The sequence below is a fragment of the Alosa pseudoharengus genome, unplaced genomic scaffold (assembly GCF_046254945.1).
Source record: "Alosa pseudoharengus isolate Yale_2024_CS ecotype anadromous, Long Island Sound unplaced genomic scaffold, YU_APseudo_1.1 YU_APseudo_1.1_scf_23, whole genome shotgun sequence".
In the NCBI taxonomy this organism is placed as follows: Eukaryota; Metazoa; Chordata; class Actinopteri; order Clupeiformes; family Clupeidae; genus Alosa; species Alosa pseudoharengus.
Genome location: NW_027468685.1, coordinates 14,791,453 through 14,815,975, shown reverse-complemented (window position 1 = coordinate 14,815,975; position 24,523 = coordinate 14,791,453). Strand labels below are relative to the sequence as shown.

The window sequence follows — 24,523 nt, the reverse complement described above, 5'->3', positions numbered from 1 at the left end:
CATTATCCACACGTACTCAATTCTCACTGATATCTGCTAGACAACAAGTACCAAAACATGATTAGTTCATAGATTTCACATGTAAAATTCATTTTATACAACCCCACCTCCATCTTGCCTGTTCATAATTCTGAGAAATTCTTGAATTGTGTGCATGTGTGCATGTTCATGTTTATGTTGCGTGTGTGTGTGTGTGTGTGTGTGGGTGTGCGTGCGTGCGTGTGCGTGTGCGTGCGCTTGTGTGTGTGCCTGCGTATGTGCCTGTGCAAGCGTACATATGTCTACTGTGTGAGTATGTGTCATACGTATGATTACTGTGAATGTATGTGTGTGTGTGTATCTGTTTGTGCACATGTGTGTACATGAAATGGGTTAACATGACCCCTGGAGGCAAACATACGGAAAAAAATGGTCATCCTAGTCCCTACAGTTCTCAAGATATTCACAGAGAACTGTGTCCGCCCTACTCTCCTTTCGGGGGTCCAGTCCAGCGGGGGGGCTACAGATCAAAACGAAAAACGACGGTTCCATGCTATCCATGTGGGGTTACATGCCCACCAAGTTTTGTGTACCCCGGTCTTTCAGTGTCCCGGGAATCATTGTTGGTGTACGTCACTAAATGTACACATAAATTATTTTATTGTAAGGCCCCCCATGAACGAAAGTACACAAAACTTGGCATGCATTTGGAGGGTGTCATAATGATCCTACACTTTCAATTTCGTGCAGTTTTGACCTTGTCAGCCAGAGATATTGTGATGAAAACACCTAATTTTTTGCTTTTTAATTTTTAACTAGGTGGCGCTATACATGAAATAAGTGGTAATGGGATGGGTTGACATGCCCCGTTAAGACCAACATACATAAAAAAGGTGGACCTCCTAGGCCCTACGGTTCTCGAGATATTCACAGAAAACTGTCTCCGGCCACCTACAGGCCAGTTGGTGTATAGTAACATAAATTAATTTATTGTGTGGCCCCCCATGAACGGAATTCCACAAAATTTGGCGTGCATACAGAGGGTGTCATAATGATCATACACTTCCAATTTCGTGCAGTTTTGACTATGTTAGGTCACAGATACCTTCAATTACAACACCTCATTTTTACTTTTTTGTGTTTAACTAGGTGGCGCTATACATGAAATGAGTGGTTATGGAATGGGTTGACATGGCCCCTTGAGATCAACATACAAAAAAAAAATGGTCCTCCTAAACCCTACGGTTCTCGAGATATTCACAGAAAACTGTGTCTGCCCTACCCTCCTTTCGGGGGGTCCAGTCCAGCGGGGGGGCTACAGATCAAAACGAAAAACGATGGTTCCATGCTATCCATGTGGGGTTACATGCCCACCAAGTTTCGTGTACCCCGGTCTTTCAGTGTCCCAGGACTCATTGACGGAAATTTGGGCATGCGAAAAAGAAAAAAAAATAATAAATAAATAAATCTGACTAAACCTATATGACCGCCGCTTCGCTGCGCGGCGGTCATAATTACTGGAGATATCTCCTAAAACCGAGGCTGTCTGCTCAGTGACACGTATCATGTACATCTTCTAAACTGGAGGGTTTTTAAACATCAACCAGTTTCAATATTGTATTGAAGCCATTAAAGATGATAAACCAGAATTACCTAATAATCGCCTGAGAATAAACTGTTTATCTGACAGTATCTATCTGACTGACCAAAATTCAGGAACAAATAAACACCATTCTATACAATGTATTTTAATTTCATTTAATTATATATATATATATATATGTTATTTGGTGGAAAGAATGTTTAGACATATTATATACAGTATATATATCCTGTAGATCTATCAGATGTGGGGTGATGATTTTATAGACTAGAAATTATTTCATCGTTTATAATATTTACCGTGGAGGTCGAGCACTCCCTCTCGCACGCCCAGAGTCTTGGCTCCGTAGACGGGCAGTTCGGGTGAGCGCAGGTCTCCGTGAAGAGTGATGATGGCCTTGTGCTGGAACGGTTCCTCTTCGGTTCCAACCTGCAGGGCTCCTCCATCTGTGATAAGGATGTTCTCCGCCTGAAGCTCGATGTCCTTCTCATCAAACACCAGCTTTCCACCTGGCATAGATGATCAGGAGAACGAGGGTTAGATATTTTTATTTGGGACACTGTATTAGTGTACATGAAATGTAATCTACAGTAATATGAAGACAACAGGAATCAAAAAATTACATAAACAATACATATAATAAGTGGCAGGTGAAATAAAAAAATACATAGAAAATAAACAAACAAATAAATCACCACATTAATCTTCATATAAAGTACAAACTAAATATCTGCAGAATGCACGATTTAACATTATAATGACTGTGTACAATACTTCATGAACATAATTACGTTTATAAGTATGGTTAATGTCAATGTTATTTTAGATTTGATTTTTTTATAGTGTCAACAGCTCGTCTCTCCACTGGGTCAGTGAGACGTTGCTAATGCTAACCTTGGATGAGGAGCATCTTGAGCACGGGGGTGCTGGTATCCAGAAGGATGGTTTGGCCTTTGGTGATGACGGCGAATGAGCCCTTCTCAGGGGGAGAGAGTCCACCCCAAGTGTAGCGAGAGGACCACACGTCGATGTAGAAGAAGTCTGCATGGTCCTGCAAAAACGGACCAAACCACAAGAGTGTGAGGAAAGTGTGTAAGGTATGTGTAAAATCTGAGATTGGAAGATCAGAGCCCAAATGTAAAAACAAATCAAGGACTTATTAAGTTACGGTAATAATAGTGATAATGATAAATTTAGTGAAGCATCGTTGTTGGAATAGTCACAAAATTCAAACAGGTCTGAGGTCAATTCGGCTTCCGTTCAATATGTGATTTGACAATAAAATGAAAAATTTCAAGCCTAGACATTTGGCATTTACTCAGTACTCTTCCACATTGAAGTTCATACTGAATTATGTAATAAAAATAAGAATTTGAAGAATTTGATCAAGAACAAGGTCAAGATCTCAATGTTCTGTTGGAGAGGACTGGTTATAAGTGACTTCTTATCTCCTCACCATCAGTGCAACACCTTTGTCTCCGACCTCGACGCGGACTTTGGTCTCCTGAGATCGGGCCTGGGCGTTGGTAACGCAGATGATGGCGGTGTTGTTGGCAGACATCACATCACAGACAGAGCCTGCGATTGTCACACTAACTTTACCGCTGTTAGGGCTGCAGAGATTGAGACACAAACTTGTGTAAGAAATAATTCCAGTGAATTTTCATTATTATTATTATTATTATCATTATTATTATTTTTATTATTATTCATGACGGACGCAAAAGAATTCAGAATGTTCACAGAAAAGAATATATATTTTGTACTAACAATAGTAAGTATTACATTTTCGCAATTGTAATTTGATTGTTTTTATTGATTGCTTCATTTAAGTTTGTATTTTGATTGTTTCATTGAAGTTTTCAATGTTATTTAAGTACAGCTACTCTTAATACCAACAAACATAATGATTTGTATAATCCTGTCATGTATGTACTGTATTTAATGGTAGGCCTATTTCTGGTAAAACCAGTTCACTTAAGTTTAAATTAAGATTTCACATATCAGTTCATGACACTGAGTTCAGTGTAGCATGAAAATCGCCTCCAGCGAGGCATAGAAATCAAAACCCGCGTGTTGCCAAAAACAAACTCAGAGACAAAATGTCCCAGTGCCTGCTGGCAGTAATTTAAGGTGTTCTCCGTCCCCATTGTGTTCCACTGGTTCTGTCAGCTCCGGTTCCCGCCCACACCTGAAACCGGAGCCGGTGATTGTCAGTCTCGTGCCGCCGGCAGTTCCCCCTCTGCGAGGAGAGACGTCGGTGATGGCTGGCGTCAGGGAGGATTTGTAACTGTATCCATCGGATTTGTTTACGGAGTCTTTGCCGTTAACCACCGTGACTGGGCAGGAATGTGTTGCATTACTTCCTGTGAAGGGCAGGTGCATCGCAAACTCCATTAACACACAAGCATGCAGGTAAAATGTGAGCGAAGCTCACTGATGTCATCGCAACTTATCACAAAAACATCTCAAAGCGCTTGTGATCTTGAGTTATTTTCAAATCTTGCATTCCTCTCTCGATTGTTCAAAACCTTGTCATCGCAGCACAATAGAGAACAAAAGAATAGAACTCATAGATAACTCCCAATGAACTGTTAAACCCTTTAGATAGGCCCTATGGTGACTATGATTATGTGACTATGATGATAACTGACGACTATGATTACGTGACATCTTACCATTGATGGGTGGAGTACGACAGTGCAGCTGAGTGGATGAGGACATGTTTCTGTTCACCTCACACTCGCCCCCACAGATCCGCACCTGGGAGTAGCGAGGGTCAAACCCTGTGCCCTCAACTCTCACCATGTTGCCCCCACCAAGACCTCCTACAGGAGAAAAAACACATACACAAGAAGAGGACAGAAAATATCACGGATCTGTTCAAATAAACATCACAATTAGAACAGAATACGGATGCAAGCTAATGAGCACATTCTGCTATATTATATATATATATATATATATATATATATATATATATATATATTTAAAAGGATAAAGTTCCTGTGCACAGCCTTCCAGGTGCTGGTGAGGTGCAGTCGTCAATAGATAAAAAGGAAAATAAAGTATCACCGCACACTGGTGGGATTTCTTTGCTTTTTTATTTTTAGTGAACAACGCGTTTCGCCTATGCTTCGTCAGGTTCACCTGACGTGTGAAGTGAACCTGACGAAGCATAGGCGAAACGCGTTGTTCACTAAAAATAAAAAAGCAAAGAAATCCCACCAGTGTGCGGTGATACTTTATTTTCCTTTTTATATATATATATATATATATATATATATATATATATATATATATATATATATGTTCAAGAGCATGAAAATAACTATAGAAAGATATTATAGATCATAGATCTGTTCAAATAAACATCACATTCAGAATAGAATAAGGATGCTAGCTAAAGAGCACATTCTGCTTTAATGTTCAAGAGCAGGAAAAGAACTACACAAATATGTTCATATGATTGTATTATGATAGAGAAAAGTGTAATTGTCATCTCTCCAACACATATTTTGTATGCAAATGATTCACATTGCAATAACTCATATAAATTGAAATTTGGAGGTAAAGGTGATATGATTTTTGTTTTGTTTGTTTCCGAAGAAATTTGAGCTCAATAAGAGTGCATTACCCTCAGATGGCACCACGCCAGTGAGTTGGAGCTCATAGTTGAATACGACGTTGGATGTGGCATAACCTTTGACCTTGTGCTGAAGCATGATGGGAAAGGTGCCTCCAGCGTGTTCACCCACGGCACACGTGACCAGAGTGTCTGTCACCGTGGCCACGATACAGGCGACACCGTCGATCTTGACTGAGATCAGACTGGCGTCAGACCCAAAGCCTGTGCCGGTGAGCGAGATGACGGTGTTGCTGAGTCCTGTAGAAGAATCAGAAGAGATGGGAAGAGAGATGAAATCTGACCAGCATGACATCAAGGTATCTAAACTGGGCAGGCAAACATCTAGGCAACTAAATGATTTTACAAAGCACGATTTTTTTTTGTGTATTTATTTGGTTTTTACATTGAAGCATACAATTCTATATGACAATCATTATTATTGCTTTGCTACTACATGAACTTTACCAAAGAATATGGTAACTGAACCTAAAACTTACTCTATAATTATGACACAATGTGATCGTGTGGTTTCGTGTACATGACCAAGCAAGGCAAATAGCCAAGTAAGGCAAGACTAAAAGAGAACTTCAGTGGAAATCTCCATTTAAAAGATCCTTTAGATAGGACTAGGCTTAATCCATTTATTGGGTAACTGGCCCAAAATTATTCATTAATTCTTAGCATAATCTAGATTAGAACAGGTGGGGCTTGTTCCTACCTGTGGCAGGGCTGACACCGGTGACCTTAGGTGTCTGTGCCTGTGAGTAGCTAAAGGTGAGTGCTGGGTACTGCACCCCCAGGACCCTCACGAGCACCTTCACCTGCGCTGCATTATGAGGAGGAGTCAGGCAGTGCACCTCCCCTGGAGTCACCTCTGTGATCCAGCAGGGGGCGCCATCCAGGCTGACACTGGTGTTTCCCCGCAAGAAGCCGTTACCCGTCAGCACCAGAGGGGTGCCGCCAGCTGTGCTGCCTGCGTTGGGACTGAGGGTGGCACGGGTGTCGCTGGTCAGGGTGACGTCTCCCAACGCCAAGCCTCGGCTCATCACCACCACGCTGAGCGGGTGAGAGCCGGCGGGCAGTGGCCCAACGGAGAGGGTGATGGTGCGGTCGGTGACGTCCGTCACCTCGAGGCTGATGTCTGCGGCGTGGACGGAGACGTCTGTGACGTCACTGCCAAAACCGGTGCCGTTGACCACCACAGTCGTCAGGTTGCCGCTGATGGTGTTGGGGTTGACGCCAAACACCTGCGGTGCCAGCTCTGCGGAGTAGGTGAAGGTGCAGTCGCCTGCGCACGCGGAAGCGATGGAGCCCGTGTGGATGACCACTGACCCGCTTCGGGGACCAGTGGTGGACGGGGACGTCTGGCACATGACTGTGGTGTAGTTTGCCCACAACAGTTGGCATTGGAGCCTATCCACTGTCACAGCTACACTCTCTGAGAACCCAGAACCGGTGATGGTCAGCTTGGTGTGTCCAGTGACGCTGCCACTCGACGGGCTCACAGAGTCCACCACAGGCAGAACCACGAAGCGCCGGTCGAACTCGCTGGGCGCTGTGTTGATGGCAGTGCCCAGGTTGTTCACCCGGACGGTGACGGGAAGTGGGGTGCCAATCTCAGCACCACTGTCTGTGCTAAGCTGGCAGTAGATCTCGGACTCAGTGCTGTTGACCACTTGACATGAATGATCTCCAACCATCACCTGCATTAGAGCATATCTCAGTACCTCGTACAAATGCTACTCTCCTAAACGTGATCATATTGAATAATCTATTAATTTCTGTTCATTCTTCTGCTCTGAAAACATTAAACAACAAATATACATCAACCCTCTTTATATTTAGCAGACACCTTCAAAAATGTGCCATGGATTTAAAGATTTGAGAATGTAAGGAGTTTTTGTCTGAATTCGGCTTCTCTTAAAACATCAACAAACAAACAACAAGACAAGTTGTGTCATTTCGGGTTGAACAGCTCTGGAAAAAATTAAGACTCCTATGGTTGCTGAGTGACATTCGAATGAGTTGACAGTCATATTCAAATTTGCAGTGGTCTCTTCATTTTAAATATGACCGACAACTCATTCGAATGTCACACAGCAACCGCAGGATGACATCACAAAATGTGCAGCTGGCTCTTTTCCAGAGCTAGTACATAAGTAAGTGTGAGGACTTTGTGTAGTGTGTGTGATTGTACCTCGATGGCACAGCTCTGGGATCCAAAGCCCATGCCCTGGATGTGGATGAAGTCGTGGGCATGGCCGCTGGAGGGTGAGATGGCATGCACAGCGGGACTGGCACAGCGGGAGAAGCTGAAAGAGGTGCCGTTAGAAGGGGTAGGCTCGGGGCAGTTAGGGGCAGTGGTACACTCCTCTACATCCCTGCTCACTCGACGCATAGCTGGAGAGGGAGGTAAAAAGGGTCATTTATCTTATTTTATCTGTTTATTTGTTTGATTGCTTTGTTTTCTGGAAAAAAATATAATATGTGCTATCTAGTCAAATTCTAGAGTTTAGTTGCATGGATAAAATTTAATTTCCCAAATGATCTATAATTTCTTGAATTTCCCCTTGGGGATCAATAAAGTATCTATCTATCTATCTATCTATCTATCTATCTATCTATCTATCTAATTTAATAATAAAAGACAGTGTTGGACATTTACATCTGGTGAAGTGACACATGACATCTGGTGAATTTTACGTCTGTTTTTATGATACAAAACCGTACGTATGATACAGGCGGTGTTTACCTGGTCCACTCATAGCTGTGAATCCTCCCACAGTGACGTGCAGTTCTGGACGACTCTCCTCGACGTCTCTAACAGTCACAACCCCCTGCAGGCTCTTTTCATCTGTGCTGTCCACGAAGCCACTGCTGTAGTAGTAGACCCCGGGGGATGTGAACTGATAGCGGAAGAATCCTGGAGACAGAGGAGGAGAAGGGTGGGTGGGTGGGTGGGGGTTGGTGTGGATAGGTATCGAGTGATTGGGCTGAAACTGGTTACCTAGGTACCAGGTCCTGTTAGTGAAAACAGGAAACTTTTGAGTGACCTTGTATCAACTGCATATTTATTGTTATAAATGTTCTGTTTTCGTGGTGTTACATCTCCAAGTTATACCAAGGTGCAGTATGTCGTTGTGATGCTTATTTATAGTTATAGTTAAGTCTTAACCCAGAAAGTGCAAAGACACACTGGTATGTAGAGGTTAAACAAATCTGTTAATAAATAGGCTACATGCCTACGCATATCATCTTGCAATCTTCCTCAGGACATGATGGTAAGTATATCAAGGGTGGTGAAGGCTGTCAAGTATTCACAGTAACACCAGATAATTAGCACAGGTAATCAAGTAGGTGTGTCAACTATTAGGTCAGAGCATTTACACAATACTTATAATCAAGCAGAACAGTTCTCCCACAAAAACAGTCTCAGTCATATGTCAAAATACACAACAATTTATTACTGAGGTCAGTAGTATTGTATTTGTGCACTGCACTGATTTAGTGTGACTGTTTTTTATACAGTTAATGCTTAATGTTATATTATCTGATGATTTCTTTGATCCCTGGTTCGAATTGACCTACTTAATATGAACTCCACTATAACCTGTGCCTGTGTAGCTGTCAGCTGTTACTGTGATTGCTTGGCAGCAGCCAATACTTGATACACTTGTGAACTGCCACTGCTACTGTTTTTATACCCCGAGGTTAAAATGTGTAGGCGTGCAGCGACTTTGTCTAATGATCACAGAGCAGTGTGCCTTGGAATGTCAGGTTAAGGTTTATTGACTGCTTGGTATTATTTATGTTTTCCTTATTTTTCCATATGTATACTTATTCTTTGTCTCCTGATAAAAACACCCACTTCACTAGTTTTTCATTAGTGGTATGGGCCAACATTCAGATTGAAACATTATGTGTGTGTGTATATAAATATAATATATTAAAGAACATAAATATATAAAAATAGATCCATAAGAGTAGGTAAAAGTAAATATAAATATAAACAGTGTGGCTAATGAGTCACACTGTTATCTATCTATCTATAGATATAGATATTCTGGTACACATTTCTATGTCCTATGTTCTACATTTAAAAACATTGCTGTTAATCCTTTTATGAGTACATGACAATAAACTTGAACTTAAACTTATAACTCTATAGCCATTTCTTAATATACATTCAAGGTAACATCCTAAAAGTAATTTACTACTACTTACTACTTAGATGTCAAGGAAGAATATCAAAAAATCTATGCTATGTTATACTAAGTATAGTAGGCTGATAAACCTGTTTGTGGTGGACCCCCACAGCTAGACTGAAATTACACACAATATACTGGAGGGGCGACATTTTTTTCCTTGAGGTGGTGTTTGTGATGGGTGTGTGTGATGCGGACTTTCCCATGTCAACCTGAAAACAGGCCCCCAGGACAGTGAACGATAGACGGCAATACATAGAGGCTAAGATGAGTGAAGTTAGAGTTAGAGATTCAGAGACAGACGCTGTGAAACAGGAATGTGCAGTTCCTGTCTCAGTGTAGGCCAAATTGCACAAGAGTGTCCTGAGTTTTCATCATGGCTGCTTTGAGGTCTTCAATCATCACATTTAATAAGTGATGCAAGCAGGTGAAAATATTTCACACAAAAACTACTTGGGTGAGAACTTTACCTGGTGCTCAAGTGTAAAAGTATTTCTCAGAGCATGCAAAGCATAATACATTTAACATCAATAAATATTTTTTTTCATTCAGACATTAAAATGGCCAATGGCACTGGGTTTTATGCTGACTGTTCTGAAACAATACATTCATTCTTATATATTTATAACTATTCTGAGTTCTATGTGTCAACCCTCCTCTATGTGCCAAACCTCTCCACAAAATAAGACTTTCCACTTCTTTAAATATGAATCCCCCACTATTGCCTATTGCCTAGGTTTAATCTTAATGAAACACATCTGTAAATAGATGTCTGGCACAAAGTACTTGTGCCAGACATCATACCCCCCCCCCCCCCCCAACACACACACACACACACACCGGACTGAGCTACAAAAAATTCCACCAACATTGTTGTGTGCCAGTTAAGTTTCTGTTTGTATTAAAGTTAAAATAAAATATAGTGTTGATATGAGAATAAATGTCTGGTGTACCTGTCCCTGTTTGCTTATAATGAACGAAACTAATATAGTGTTGATATGAGAACAGGTGTGTGTTGTACCACTGGGAGTCTTGGCGTCTCCGCTGGTGAAGGCACGCCCGTCGGGGGTGGTGCTGCTGGGGCTGGCCACGCTGAACACCCTGAAGCCCACGTCCTGGAGGAAGGCCGGGGCCTCCCACCGCCACACCACCGAGTCCCCTACTGTGGCCAGGGCCGCCGCAGGGCTCCACGCATACCCCTCTCCATGACCTGCAGACACACACACAGATGTACATAAACATATAAATACACACACACACACACACAGATGTACATAAACATATAAATACACACATACACACACACACACACACACACACACACACAGAGATGTACATAAACATATAAATACACACATACACACACACACACACACACACACACACAGATGTACATAAACATATAAATATACATACACACACACACACACACAGATGTACATAAACATATAAATATACACACACACACACACACACACACACACATACACACAAACACAAACACAAACACACAAACACAAATACAAACACACCAAACAAACCCAAACACACACACACAGACACACTAACAAAAACAAACAGAGACAAACGCAGACAAACACAGACAAACACTCCCCCGCAAACACACCCCAAACATGTGGAGACACATGGGTAATTAGCAGAGTGGTCAGTAACAATCAGGCAGGCTAGGTCACAGGTGACACAGGTGACACAGGTGAGTTCTTCTGAAAACATCCAAAACAAGTATCTAGTCTAGTCAGACTGTCAGACAACCTAGATCATTAGCATAACCGTATTGCAAGGGTGGCATTACGTGAATGACGTGACGTGACATGACTGATTGACGGATATGGCTGACTTATGACAGACTTGTTTGACAGATTAAGTGTTTTGAGTGACACCCACATGCATTAAGTGCATGTGATTCTGAATGTGCTGTAGTACGGTGCGTGTTAACAATCTGTCAAATAAATCATACTTTACGTCTCCTTTGGTTCATGGTGTCCCTGAGCATTACAGACAGGAATGCATTTTCAAAACTGATCAGTTAGTTTGGTTGTATCTTCAGGTTTTCCTTTGGATATTCAATTTGGTCATTGGAAGTGTCTGTGTCTGTCTGTGTCTGTGTCTGTGTCTGTGTCTGTGTCTGAGAGAGAGCGTATTACTCACTTGGGTGTGAGCCCTGGTTGGTGATGGTGTGTGTTTTCGCCCCTGACTCCACTACACACTGGATCTCATGCTCCGATGCTGCTGTAACTCTACAGCTTCTGTCTCCTGTAGTAAATTTCAACAAGACATATATTATTGTATAATATTTGTGAACACAGTACTACTAATAGTGCGAAAGAGAGAGTGAGAGTGTGTGTGTGTGTGTGTGTGTGTGTGTGTGTCCATGTGAAATGCGTAATACATCTGTGTATCAGTGCCTACCCAGCATGACACGGTTATCCTCTAGGTTGGCACTGAATCCTGAGCCGGAGATGGTCAGCTGGGAACCCCCATAGAGAGAGCCGAGCAGTGGGGTAACACTGGACACCTCCAGCACGTACTGTACCGTGGCGTTCACTCCAGCACTGCACAGGAAAGACACGACGCATGAGTTACAACTCACAGAGCAGATATGACTTGAGGCCCTTTCAGAGACAACAACTGACAACAAATTGACTGATCGATTAATTGCTGCAGCCCTCTGGCTATGGGAGTCTCACCTGACTGTGGGGAATCCCAGGTTGCCGATCTGGACATTGACCTCATACATGGCTGGGGGCAGGAAGGGCAGGATGCAGGTGATGGCAGTAGTGTTCCACTCCACCACCTCACACTGTCTCTGGCCGACAAACACCAGGGTGTCATTGCCCCGCACCCCAAAGTTTGTTCCCATCACGACGAGAAGCCTGTGACCTACAATAGAATCCAAACAAACAAAAGATCAGATCACTAATAATTTATATTTGTATTGCTACTGTATATAGATTTAGTATTTAACAAACACTTCTGTTCAAGGTGACCACAAAGCACCTGATAAAAAAGATTGATGTGTACACTTTGACAGGGGGAAACAAACTTATTACAATTCAACAAATGTATTTATATTCATCTTACTTTCCCTACGGTTCGAAATTGTGAAAGATGCTAAAAGGTATTATTAATTGTATACTATGAGAATTATAGCTGTTGTTAAAACATATTAAGACTTTCAATGCCATATTTATTGTGATATACTTTGCCAATGAACAACAGTATACAATAACTAATAAAGCATCTACATTCAAAAGAACAGCAACACTGTACATTTTATTTCCCATCCACACTTAATGTATTATAGCAAGTGTACGGTAGCTTAGAGTGTTTGGCACGAAGTTTAAATGTGGAGGTACAAGTTAGGCTAATTTGAGGAAAGGTTAGAATATGTATTGTGTTTCTGTACGACCTCTCAGAAGTCTGTCTGACGGCATAGAGTATTTTGCACAAAGTTTAAATGAATGTGGAGGTACAAGTTAGGCTAATTTGAAGAAAGGTTAGAAAATGTATTGTGTTTCTGTACAACCTCAAACGTCTGTGTCACAGTGGAAACTATAATAAGGATAATTACCCATGGTTCTCATTGTCTGACGTTTTCTGGTCCTTTTATCGTGAGTTATGAGAATGTCCAGACACACATACAAAACCGGATGTCTGTTGCTCAACAATAGCCTGTAAACCCTTAAGCGTATGGCCAAATATAGTAGCTTAAGCTGAGAAACTATCATGAAAGCATGAATAAGCACAGCTGAAGACAATGGTTGTCATCACCTGAATGTGGATCTTCTAGTTGGATACGGTCCAGGGAGAAATAAATTGCTTTGTTGGTGGCAACATGAAAGCTACTTAGAGAATAGGGCTCTCTGGTATTATATTACAAATACTAGTGCTATTAGTGTTTGTATGTTGGTAGTGGAACCGAGCAAGCGTATTTTTCTTTAAACTTAGCATTGCGTCTCCAAGCAGAATAGACCAAAAGGTTTAGGCACCATACAGTACATCTATACAAGGTAAAAGTCTTCTGTCATGAAGCAAGGGGAGTCATCTTCTGCCTTTATGTACTTGCGGTTACTTGATATGGATTTGCCTAGTTGAAATGTAATGTGTGCAAATCCAGCTAGTGTGACATACTGTAGCTAGTGGCATAACAAATCCAGTGTGACTCTTTATTTAATTTAGGGCTGTCAAAATAACTGATTCATTTCGATTAATTAATTTGAGAAAAAATAACTGATTAAAAAAATTAGTGCAGATTAATCAATTCCTTATGACCTTTGACCTGAGCCGTCAGTAAAAATTAGACTGTAAAATGAAGGAGAGAGTAGAAAACGTGCTGCCTGGATCATTGATTGGAACATTTACTTTTAAAAAACGCCCTGATGGTGTTGATAAAAACAAAGTGTTGAAAATAAAGTCCTTTGCCATTAGCCTAGAAATCTAGACGCACCCTAGCGGCGGCAAATTAATGATATAGGATGGCCAGGCTACTTTGCCATGTCTGCAGCAAGGAATTTGCATATCACCGGAGTTCATTAACTCTATAGTCGCACATCAATGCAAAGGAATAAGTGTTGACATTGAGGGGAGTGTTAATTTATTTTCATTGTGTCCCCTAGGTTATATCTGTGGCCTGAAATGCCTTGTATGTGAAGAAAAAACTTCTTCCCGAAGCAGTTTTGAATTTAGTTCCTCAGCATATTAGGTCATATCATAGATTATTATGGCCGTTATTTGAACAGTGAAAATAATAATAAGAGTTTTTGAACTTTAATGTCACTAATGCTGATTATTCAATGATTCCTTTGAATTTAAATATTTAAAATACTTTCACAGCAAAAATTATATATGCGATTAATTTAGATTAATTAATCACAGAGTATGTAATTAATTAGATTATTTTTTTTAATCGATTGACAGCCCTAATTTAATTTACTACAGCACACACAAGTCTTTAGTAAGACACAGAATGGGAAACACTAGAAATGTATCATCCAATTTTGTTCTAAAGAATGTTTAATTATATGCGTTAAGGGCTGGGGGAAGAAAGTGGAAGAGGCGGAATGAGAAAGAGCAGAACCAGAAGTAGAAGACGGATTTTTTGCTCACCGCTGACACTGGTGGTTTGTGGGCTGATGCTGGTGATTGTGGCGGTCAGGCCGTCGCTGTAGTTGAAGGTCTGCGATGCCACTTGGCTCATGTCCCCAACGGTCACGGTCACACTCTGGGCTCCCAGTGAGCCCTATCGACGAATCACAGGAACACCATGGGAACATGGATTAAAACATAATTTCCGATCTGTCACATTTGTTTTTGTTGGTGTCTATTCTAAACTATGGAAGCCCGTTTGCGCCACATAAAAAAAAATTCTGATCTATTATATCTCATTATTGTGAGATACTATGTCATTATTGTGAGATAGTATCTCGTTATTGTGAGATAGTATCTCGTTATTGTGAGATACTATCTCACAATAATGAGATACTATCTCACAATAACGAGATACTATCTACCTATCTCACAATAATGAGATACTATCTCACAATAATGAGATACTATGTCAGAATAACGAGATAGTATCTCACAATAACGTATTGTGAGATAGTATCTCATTATTCTGAGATAGTATCTCGTTATTGTGAGATAGTATCTCGTTATTGTGAGATACTATCTCACAATAACGAGATACTATCTCACAATAATGACATAGTATCTCACAATAATGAGATATAATAGATCAGAATATTTATTTTTATGTGGCGCAAACGGGCTTCCATACTAAACTAACTATTCTAAAGTAACTAAATATTCTACAGCTGTGAGTTCACCTGAAGTTTGAAACAAATCAGAACCGACAATTAGGGAGGAAATAGACACTTAAATAAAACCATAACTTTGAGACAAATTCCTCTCAGAATGGCAATGCCAAATAACCTTTGATTGTTTGCAGTTACCGGTACTATCTTTCTAAAATTATAATTCAGAAAAAGATACAGCATTTGCCTAGCAAATGAATTTCAAATTGTTTGGCTGTGCTGTGTAACTGAGAAGTCTGATAGAGAGACAAGAATGTGCACACACTGTTTCTCAGTAGAAATGATGAAAACATTCATCTTTTCATTCTTGCAATGGCAGTATGACAAGGAATTTGTCAGTATCACAGGCTTTCACCTGGAGGAGTACTCTTATCAGCTTAGACTATACACATGTTCAGTAACCATGCACATGTTCAGTAACAATGTATAGGAAATGGGAGAACAAGGCTACACACTACTGCTAAACTCCACACTTAGCATGTGAAGAGCTGGGAAACTGTTGGTGGTGTCAGACAGAGCCAGGTCACACACTGGCTATGTGGGTATTCTTTACGGTTCTCTAGGCGGTTAAATTAGACCAAGGTGGGGGGAGCTGAGGCGTAAACGACAATCAAACTGACAAATAAACAATTAGTAAAGGCAAGGCAAAGCCATTTTAGTTGTATAGTGCAATGCCTAGTAAAGCATTGGGTTAATTGTCTAATCTAAAAACAAATACTCTAGTCTAGGCTACAGCACTGATGTTTAGCCAATTTGTATTTTGTGTAATATTTGAAATTGCATTTTAGTGCTATGCATTCTGACCAGATACGGGTTCTATCTCAAGCCAAGGTTATTTTTCAATTCTACCCCCATCCTGTTCCCCGTCACTCTCAACGGTCTTATCCTTTAAAGGCAAAAAGCCCCCCAAAATAAACCTGTCTATCACCCCATGAGTAAAGAGCAGGGAGAAGCGGGTGGATGAAGTGGACCAAACTACACGCTAGGCTCTGTGAAGAGCTGGGACACTGTTGGTGGTGTCAGACAGAGCCAGGTGACACACTGAGTATGTGAGTATTCTTTACGGTTCGCTGGGCGATGAAATCGGACCAAGGCCTCTTACCGGGGGAACTCTGCACGTGACCATGTGGAGGTTCACCTCCAGCACCTCACACGTCTCTGAGCCGATCGTCACTTCTGTGCCCCAGCCGAAGCCAAACCCTTCCACCGTAAGGACTGTGCCACCTGCAACAACAAGGGAATGGAGCATAACACTGCAGCCATTACATATTTTCAATTTTCAATTTAATTTCACTTATAGAGCGCCAAAACATTACATGTCTCATGGAGCTTTACAGAATGTTAGACAATCAGAGAAAAGTAAAGAAGGCCCATGGCTATGAACTAGTACATTGTAGATGTCTATCTATTCACATGTATGCAATGTAAAACATTTGCCAAACAGGAATATGCCATTGCACAATACAATTAATGTTAAGATCTACAGCAAATTTCAGGTTTCACTCTGGTTTTGGGGTTTGTAACTCTTTGTACATTATAATAGAATGTCTACATTGCACTATAAGCATTAATGAGTTCTACTGCTAGAGAATGTTTGAAACTTAGAACCATACTTTTACCCCACATCTATAATTCTGTGAGCCACATCCAGACTGAAAAACTGAATGTGTTTATCATGGCAAATATTGGGGCACTGTACCAGTGAGGCTGCCCGCGATCGGAGACACGGAGGAGACGCTGAGCTGGCTGGTGATGTTGAAAGGCTGGTCTCCTTGGTAACGTGCCTGTCCCAGGCCAGGGAGGCTCAGGATGACAGGGTAAGTGCCAGCAGGAGCAGGGCCAACGCTGCAGGTCACCTGAGTGTCTGAGAAAGGACACAAGGCCGAATCCATCAACAGTGTGCACAACATTACAGTCACCATTACAGGCTGAACACACAGACCAGTCACCATCAGAGTATGGTCATCTTTGCACTTAAAGAGATATACCAACAGCCTCAGCCTCACAACCTCACCTGAATCTGTATCTAAGATATATAAATAAATCATGAACTGTACTTTCAAATAATTTAAAGCAACACAATGCAATTATTTCACCTTACAATAACAGCTTCAAACTGTTGGTGTCTCTAACATTGCCAATGCATGCCCAGAGTGCTTCATCTTGCATGACCATGAACAGGACCCTTTCAGTTGTTTTTGACAAACTGGGTACCAGCTAAATTGACATTGTCACCAAGGGGCATAGATATCAATTATTCCATTGTGTTGCTTTCATTTTTTAACCCTCTGCAATCTAAATCCCTTTTATGATATCCTTATTGTTTTCATGATTATTTCTATTCACTATACATCATTCATTAGTCCAACTCACCAGTAACTTGGGTTACGGTGCATTCTGTGTGTCCAATCCAAACAGTAGCATTCGTGTCATCAAAACCAGACCCACTGATGGTCAGAACTGTCCCAAGATTGCTCGATCCTGAAGGAATAAAACAATTCACCATATGCTTCAGCAAAATAAAGTGAAATGTAGCTATACTTCATTTACACATCACTTTTATAGGTTTACATAACATTACATACATTTATTATTAATGCATATATTCATAAAACACAATCACTAATAATTACTTTTTGCTATATAAAGTGTCTTTATGACATATATAACCAAAATATCACTGACTTAATGACTTACGTATTCAGTGAACTAAATAATAAAACCAACGCAATAAATCAAGTCTAGCCATTGGAACGTATGTGAATCTCCCATTGTGGAGGACACTGGAGGCTGATGTTTTTACCTTGTGAGGGGGAGATGCCAGTCACCAGTGGGGTCTTGTCTGCGCTCCACTCAAAGCTACAGTCTCCTGAGCACTTGGATGCGATGCCGTTGATTAGTACCTCCACCTAGGAGAGAGCAAACAAACTCACGGTAAAACTGGCCTAAAGCTACTTCAACTATGACTATAATAGGAATCATTACAGACCCCTCATATGCATTTTCAAGTCCTCATATGAAATTGTCTTTAATTGTGCAAATACATTTTCTGACTAGTCATTAATGTTGCTGGAACAACAATTTAACATCAGCCACATGACTTTCTCTTTGAAAGTCCACAGGAAATTGAGATGTTTCTTTTTTAAACTTTAATTGTTTGCATTCACGATCCTTGTAACATTGCATTTTAAAGAAAACATAGAGATATTGAAGCCTGAATTGCCTTTGTAGATACCGGGGCATAACAAACCCCAACCTATTTACTATATACTGTAGGCTACACCTGGCCTGTAGTGTTTGTACACCTAACTAATGAATTTCAATCTGTGGGGCAGTGGGAACAACAAGTGCAGATGAGTGGTCAGAGTGGTTAGGAAAAGCTGTAGGCGAGTGGTCGAGAGGGTCCCTTCTCTTCCTAAACCACAAACACTAATCCCCTGTGGCCCTCCCAATGCTGTCGATGGGAACGGATAACTCACACGACATATTCAAATGGCTCATGTTAGCCATGCAAAGACTCCCCTAGGGTCCCCTAGGGACATGTGTCTATAGTTTCATAAGAGTATGTGTAGTATACCTGTGGTTTGGATTCTGGGACACGTAGCAGATCTCCCCTGATGCTTTGCATGAACAGGCCTCCCTCATCTCTGACGTTGACATACACCTGTGGATTAACTCCAGTGACATCTGAGGCATTCACCTGAAGGTGGCCACAACACAAGACAAGTCAAACACAAAAACAAGCACACACACACACACACACACACACACACTGTCCAGAGACTTGCTTTCCCTTGGGCACCTAAGCATCAGTTAATTAGAGATACCAGAGACAGATTTAGCAGTGAGTTCCTTGTTGAAGTCACTCACACAAGTTCACTGTGATCTCATCATCATTTTAACAATGATGTCTGACCTAAAGGAAGGCAGTCAATGGAGCAGACCTCTACAGTAAATGATGATGAACTACCCACCCCATTTGAAATATGAATATGAATTACAACATGAATACTAACAACTTGGATTCTTATCAATGAGTTTAAATTTCCATAATCCAGCCAATTAAAAGTGGCTGCTGCCTTTTCAAGCAGGTGTTATGTATTGGTCTTGACAAGTTTTTGATGACGGCTTTAGGTATTGAGTGAGGCATTACACATAGGCAATTTATTTCTAAATTACCCGTAACAAAATTATTGTATTAAATTACATTTCTAAATTTCAGGATGAATAATCTGTAATATTCATATTGAAGGTCTGAGACTCACCTGAAGAACATGTTGACGTCCAGGATTGCTCAGCCAGGTGATGAGCCACTTGTAAGCTTTGCAGTCTCCTGACCTTGTGACGTCCACAGAGCCCATTTCTGGAATGGACTGCAGCGCGTACTTCAGATCTTGTGCTGATATATCCACTGGCAGGCCTGTGAGATAAACGCAGACCAGGAGTGACTTCATGTGAGTAAGCACTTATTGTGTGGGGCTGAGAGACTAAGCCATAGTGCTAGGTAATTAGGGTTAGGGTTAGGGTTTGGGTTAGGGCAGGGGTCTCAAACTCAAATGAGCTGGGGGCCAATTCTGCCAATGTCATCTGATTGGCGGGCCGGCTATTTCTGAAAATGTTCTTTTTTTCAAATACCACACAAAACTGCAAACAGAAAGTGCAAGTGTTTTTATCTAGTTTTAGACACCTGTGCTAGCAACCTTAGCTTATAAATAAAATAAATATTAATACAAATTATAAAACAAATGAAAAGCATAAAAACACGTATGTGTGTGTTTCACACCAAATAAAAATATTTTCTTCTCATAACTTTTTTAAACCTGGCAAACTATAGGCATCAGGGTTAAGAAAGCAACACCATTGGATTTTTATATCAAAATTTCAAAAGGCCATGGCTTGAAAGTGGTCAGAGATAAAGTCCTACTGTAAATGTAAAAATCTTTGAGTAAAACAAAAGTTTATGAAGGGGGTAAATTTACCCATCTAATTTGCCATTGGATGGCAAGCCCCTCAAATGATGCACCTTTCAGTAAATACTGGATGAACATATTTGAGCAGGTTTACTTTCCTTTTTTCATATTACCCACATAACAAATTAACAGGAAAACACCTAAGATGTATACCAACAACATGCCCATTAGATCCTGTCCCGTCTACTTTTCTACAGTCTATCTCACCCGCTGTTCTACCAGCAATCACACATGTATTTAATGCTTCACTCAGTTCTGGAATAGGCTAGGGTTACACCTCTGCTAAAGAAAAGTACACTTAATCCAACTGAGGTGAAGAACTACAGGCCTGTCTCCCTTCTTCCTTTCTTGTCAAAGGTTTTGGAGAAAGTGGTCTTCAAGCAAGTTTGTGACTTCTTCATCAGAATAATCTACTAGACCCTATGCAGTCTGGTTTCAAGAGTGGTCATTCTACTGAAACTGCTCTTCTGTCTGTGAAGCATTGAGAGTAGCTAAGTCCTCTGCTCAGTCATCAGTATTAATTCTACTAGATTTATCTGCAGCCTTTGATACTGTTAACCATGATATTCTCCTATCTATACTATCTGAACTGGGAATTTCTGGAAAAGCTCTTGATTAGAATCTTACCTTAAAGGGCGTTCTTTCAACGTGTCTTGGCAGGGACAGGTATCTAAGTCTCATGACCTCACCACAGGTGTGCCTCAGGGATCAGTATTAGGACCCTTGCTTTTCTCTATTTACACCACTTCCTTAGGTGATACCATTCACTCCCATGGATTTGACTATCACTGTTATGCAGACGTATGCAGTGTTTCCCACCGGATTTCTGCATGCCTTAAGGATATTTCAGCCTGGATGAAAGATCGGCACCTTCAGCTTAATCTCTCAAAAACAGAGTTTTTGGTGTTTCCCGCTAAAACAGCTATTCCCCAACAGATTAACATCCAGCTTGACTCAACTTCACTAACCCCAACTAGATCGGCACGAAACTTGGGCGTTGTAATTGATGACCGACTTAACTTCTCTAAGCATATAGCTTCTATTGCAAAATCATGTCGATTTATGCTTTACAACATTAGGAAGATCAGACCTTATCTGAAACAAGATTCCACACAACTTCTTGTTCAGACCATGGTCATCTCTAAGCTGGACTATTGTAATTCACTATTAGCTGGCTTACCCGCTTGTGTAACAAGATCATTACAGCTGATTCAGAATGCTGGAGCACGCCTGGTCTTCAATCAGCCAAAGAGGACACATGTAACTCCTCTCCTAGTTACTCTCCATTGGCTCCCTATAGTAGCCAGAATTAAATTTAAATCTCTCACTTTGGCCTATAGGACACTAACTGGATCTGCTCCTAGTTATTTTAATTAAATAATCAAGCCTTACATCCCCAACCGCCCTGGTGAGCGTCTGTTGTGTCGACCAGTCATGAAAACTGGGTCTAATTCCAGACTCTTTTCTTCAGTGGTTCCATGTTGGTGGAATGAATTGCCCAGTGCTCTCCGTTCCTGTGGTAGTTTTGGGTCGTTTAAGAGGAGTCTAAAGACATTCCTATTCAACATATACTTAGTTGTTTAAGCGCTTATGTGTTATGGTTTGTATAATGTTGTTTTATTTCAATTGGGCTGTTAATTAATTTGACATTATTGTCTATTATTGATATTCTCCTTAATGTAGTCTTAGCATGTCATTGTTTTTATATTATTGATTGAATGGACATTATTGTTTTATTATTGCCTTTCCACTTTTTTTTCCATTGCTTTTTATTAGGCTATTGATTGAATTGATATTATTGTGTATTATAACTATTCTCCTTATTATATTTGACCTACATTCTAATCTGTTCCCTGTTCAATTTTAAATATTATTATGTTGTTTGTATTTATGTGTCGCTTTGGACAAAGGCGTCTGCCAAATCCATAACCATAACCATAACCATGTGATCATGACAGTGTTATGTCACTCTTACTGTATGTTGATACTGTCAAGTGTTACCCACTTATGTATATTATAGTTTTGTTATACTGTAAATGCTGAAAGTCATATTTTACCTTCAACACGCCGTCCGTAAATCTCAATGTCGAAGGTGCCATTCAGAGGGGGGCTGGCACTCTGGGTACGGGTGACGGTCACCTTGGCACCGCCCTGTGCATACGCTACACTGTCTGACAGATTACCGGAAATTCCCTGAAGCATCAACAGGAACAAAGACACAACTATTAAGAGACAAACACTCAGAGAAGCTTCACCTCTGTTAACAGTGTTACAGCTGCACGGGTCTGGATTGTGACAGTGAAACACTAGTCAGCCCTACAATAGTTGGGTTTAAGGTGATGTTCAGTAATTGTTGTACAACAATTTTAACAATTTTAAGAACTGAACTTGAATTTCAACAGAATGTTACCAAAAAGAACAAGGGTAATTTTTGAGATTCATTAGTGTCTTGACTACAAATAACTAATTTCAATGATTTGTAGCTAGACATGTATTCTCATCACAGAATGCCAAAGTAACATCTGATCCCATGGTATACCACAGACACACCAAATGGCACCTCACAAGGTCTAAATATTTTCCCACTCGTTTTTCTCTCACCTGCAGAAAGCCGACCTCCATCAGAGGTAGGCCATAGGCACAGTTGAAGGGTGAGGCAGAGATCTTGTAGCTGACACTTGACCCCTCTGTAGTTTTGACCACACTGAGGATGTCGATGATCTGGCCCCACTGAGCGAGGGCAGGTGGCCTTCTCCTCTGGAGAACCACTGGAGCAGACAGACACGTGCAACACACACAGTTAACAATTGATAACATTGAGTTAACATTGGAAATGGCTGCTTGAACTTTTTAATAGTTTATCACTTTTTGTATACATTGCAGAGGATATACAAACAGGAGGAGGAGGAGAAAGAGGAAGAGGAGGAGGAGGAGGAAGAGGAGGAAGTGGAATGTGACATACTGTTATCGAACACAGTAACATCTCTCCCGAGATGAACAGCATCCACATAGTACTCCTCCCCTACTGTAGCACTGGAGAGATGTAGTTCTGTCATCTTGTAATTGGTACCGATGTGCTTAGTCTGCAGCGAGGTCATCAGGTCAACACATGTGTAGTGCCAGCTGTGAGGGGGAAAAAAACAATCGGTAATTTATCAAGTCTCAATTTATCAAGGCTATGTCTACCATAAGTCAATTATCTGACAGCTTTTGCCTGATTGCATGCATACCCTGGATCCTGATTAGGTGTTAGGGGAACTTGGGCGGTGACAGTTTGTGTGGCACCTTTATTGTCTTTGTAAGAGAACTTCACTCCCACTTCACTCTTCATATCTCCTTTGTAAGCAAAGCAGAGCTGTGAAAAGAGGGGGAGAGTGGGAGTGTGTTTATGTTTGACATTGTTAACACGAATGATGGAGTGACTGATTAAAGAAGACAGCGTAAAAAAAGGAGAGAAGAACAGAGAAGAGAAGCAAAGAGAAGAGAAGACAGAAATTGTGGCATTCCTTTGAAAATTCTACCTTTTCATTATTTTCATGATCTAAGCAACAAAAGCCGCATGGGCACCACTTTGAACTGCACCTACTTGCTAGACTTCTACATGATGAATTGGTCGAATTAATGACAGAAAAAAGCACAGCTCAGAGATGACTGAGTAGGAATGGCTCCTAACCGTGCCGTCCTGTTCGAGGTTCACTGCTCCGTACGTCCCCCCAGACTCCTTGGTGTCGGACGACATGAAGAGGATCTCAGGGTTCATCAGTGACCAGCGTCCACAGAAGGCTTCAGTGTCCATAACCAGTGTCCCCCTTTTGTCCAGATTGTCCTTAGAGAACTGCTTAACCACAGTCAGACCAGAGTTATTATTGTTCACGACAACTAAGACTAAAACTAAAACTAGCAGTGAAAAAATAATTTCATTAACTAAAATATAAACAAACACAACAGTTTATTTTTAAAAACCTAAAGGCTAAATACAAATTTACAGTGAGCAATGCAAATGCAAAAACAAAATAAAATGATATATCAGCATTGTTTTTTTTCTCCCTCAATTTGCCTGAGAGCCAAGCCAGCCATAAGATCTCAAGCTTCAAGAGTATCTGCTCACATGAACCATATAATGAAGGTGAGGCGTTTTCAGTCTAGGGAGTGATGAGGCCTTACGGTGATGTGGGCATTCTATTACCACACTCTGTCTGCAGGCTAGTAATATGTAGGGATTGTGATTTAATATGATGTCTGACCCAGAAAGAAAAATCTCACTTTTTTTACTCTGTGGGATACTTAACTACGTGATGTGTCCC

The 24,523-nt window shown here is 40.9% G+C and overlaps 1 protein-coding gene across 1 annotated transcript in view; it reads right to left on the bottom strand.

Moving 5' to 3' along the window:
• pkhd1l1.1 (PKHD1 like 1, tandem duplicate 1) overlaps nt 1–24,523 on the bottom strand; it is a 64,047-nt gene that overhangs the window by 29,775 nt on the left and 9,749 nt on the right. The window contains exons 20-44 of the mRNA XM_076301727.1: nt 23,893–24,054; nt 23,450–23,574; nt 23,182–23,342; nt 22,821–22,987; nt 22,277–22,412; nt 19,515–19,669; nt 18,827–18,949; nt 18,053–18,158; nt 17,623–17,730; nt 16,949–17,113; nt 16,352–16,473; nt 14,543–14,675; nt 12,124–12,316; nt 11,846–11,988; nt 11,585–11,689; nt 10,437–10,625; nt 7,963–8,133; nt 7,408–7,610; nt 5,929–6,913; nt 5,220–5,468; nt 4,261–4,410; nt 3,774–3,948; nt 3,039–3,195; nt 2,477–2,633; nt 1,882–2,091 (exon numbers count right to left, since the gene is read on the bottom strand). Of these exons, the coding sequence (XP_076157842.1) occupies nt 1,882–2,091; nt 2,477–2,633; nt 3,039–3,195; nt 3,774–3,948; nt 4,261–4,410; nt 5,220–5,468; nt 5,929–6,913; nt 7,408–7,610; nt 7,963–8,133; nt 10,437–10,625; nt 11,585–11,689; nt 11,846–11,988; nt 12,124–12,316; nt 14,543–14,675; nt 16,352–16,473; nt 16,949–17,113; nt 17,623–17,730; nt 18,053–18,158; nt 18,827–18,949; nt 19,515–19,669; nt 22,277–22,412; nt 22,821–22,987; nt 23,182–23,342; nt 23,450–23,574; nt 23,893–24,054 (4,750 nt within the window). The remainder of the gene's footprint in view (nt 1–1,881; nt 2,092–2,476; nt 2,634–3,038; nt 3,196–3,773; nt 3,949–4,260; nt 4,411–5,219; nt 5,469–5,928; nt 6,914–7,407; nt 7,611–7,962; nt 8,134–10,436; nt 10,626–11,584; nt 11,690–11,845; nt 11,989–12,123; nt 12,317–14,542; nt 14,676–16,351; nt 16,474–16,948; nt 17,114–17,622; nt 17,731–18,052; nt 18,159–18,826; nt 18,950–19,514; nt 19,670–22,276; nt 22,413–22,820; nt 22,988–23,181; nt 23,343–23,449; nt 23,575–23,892; nt 24,055–24,523) is intronic.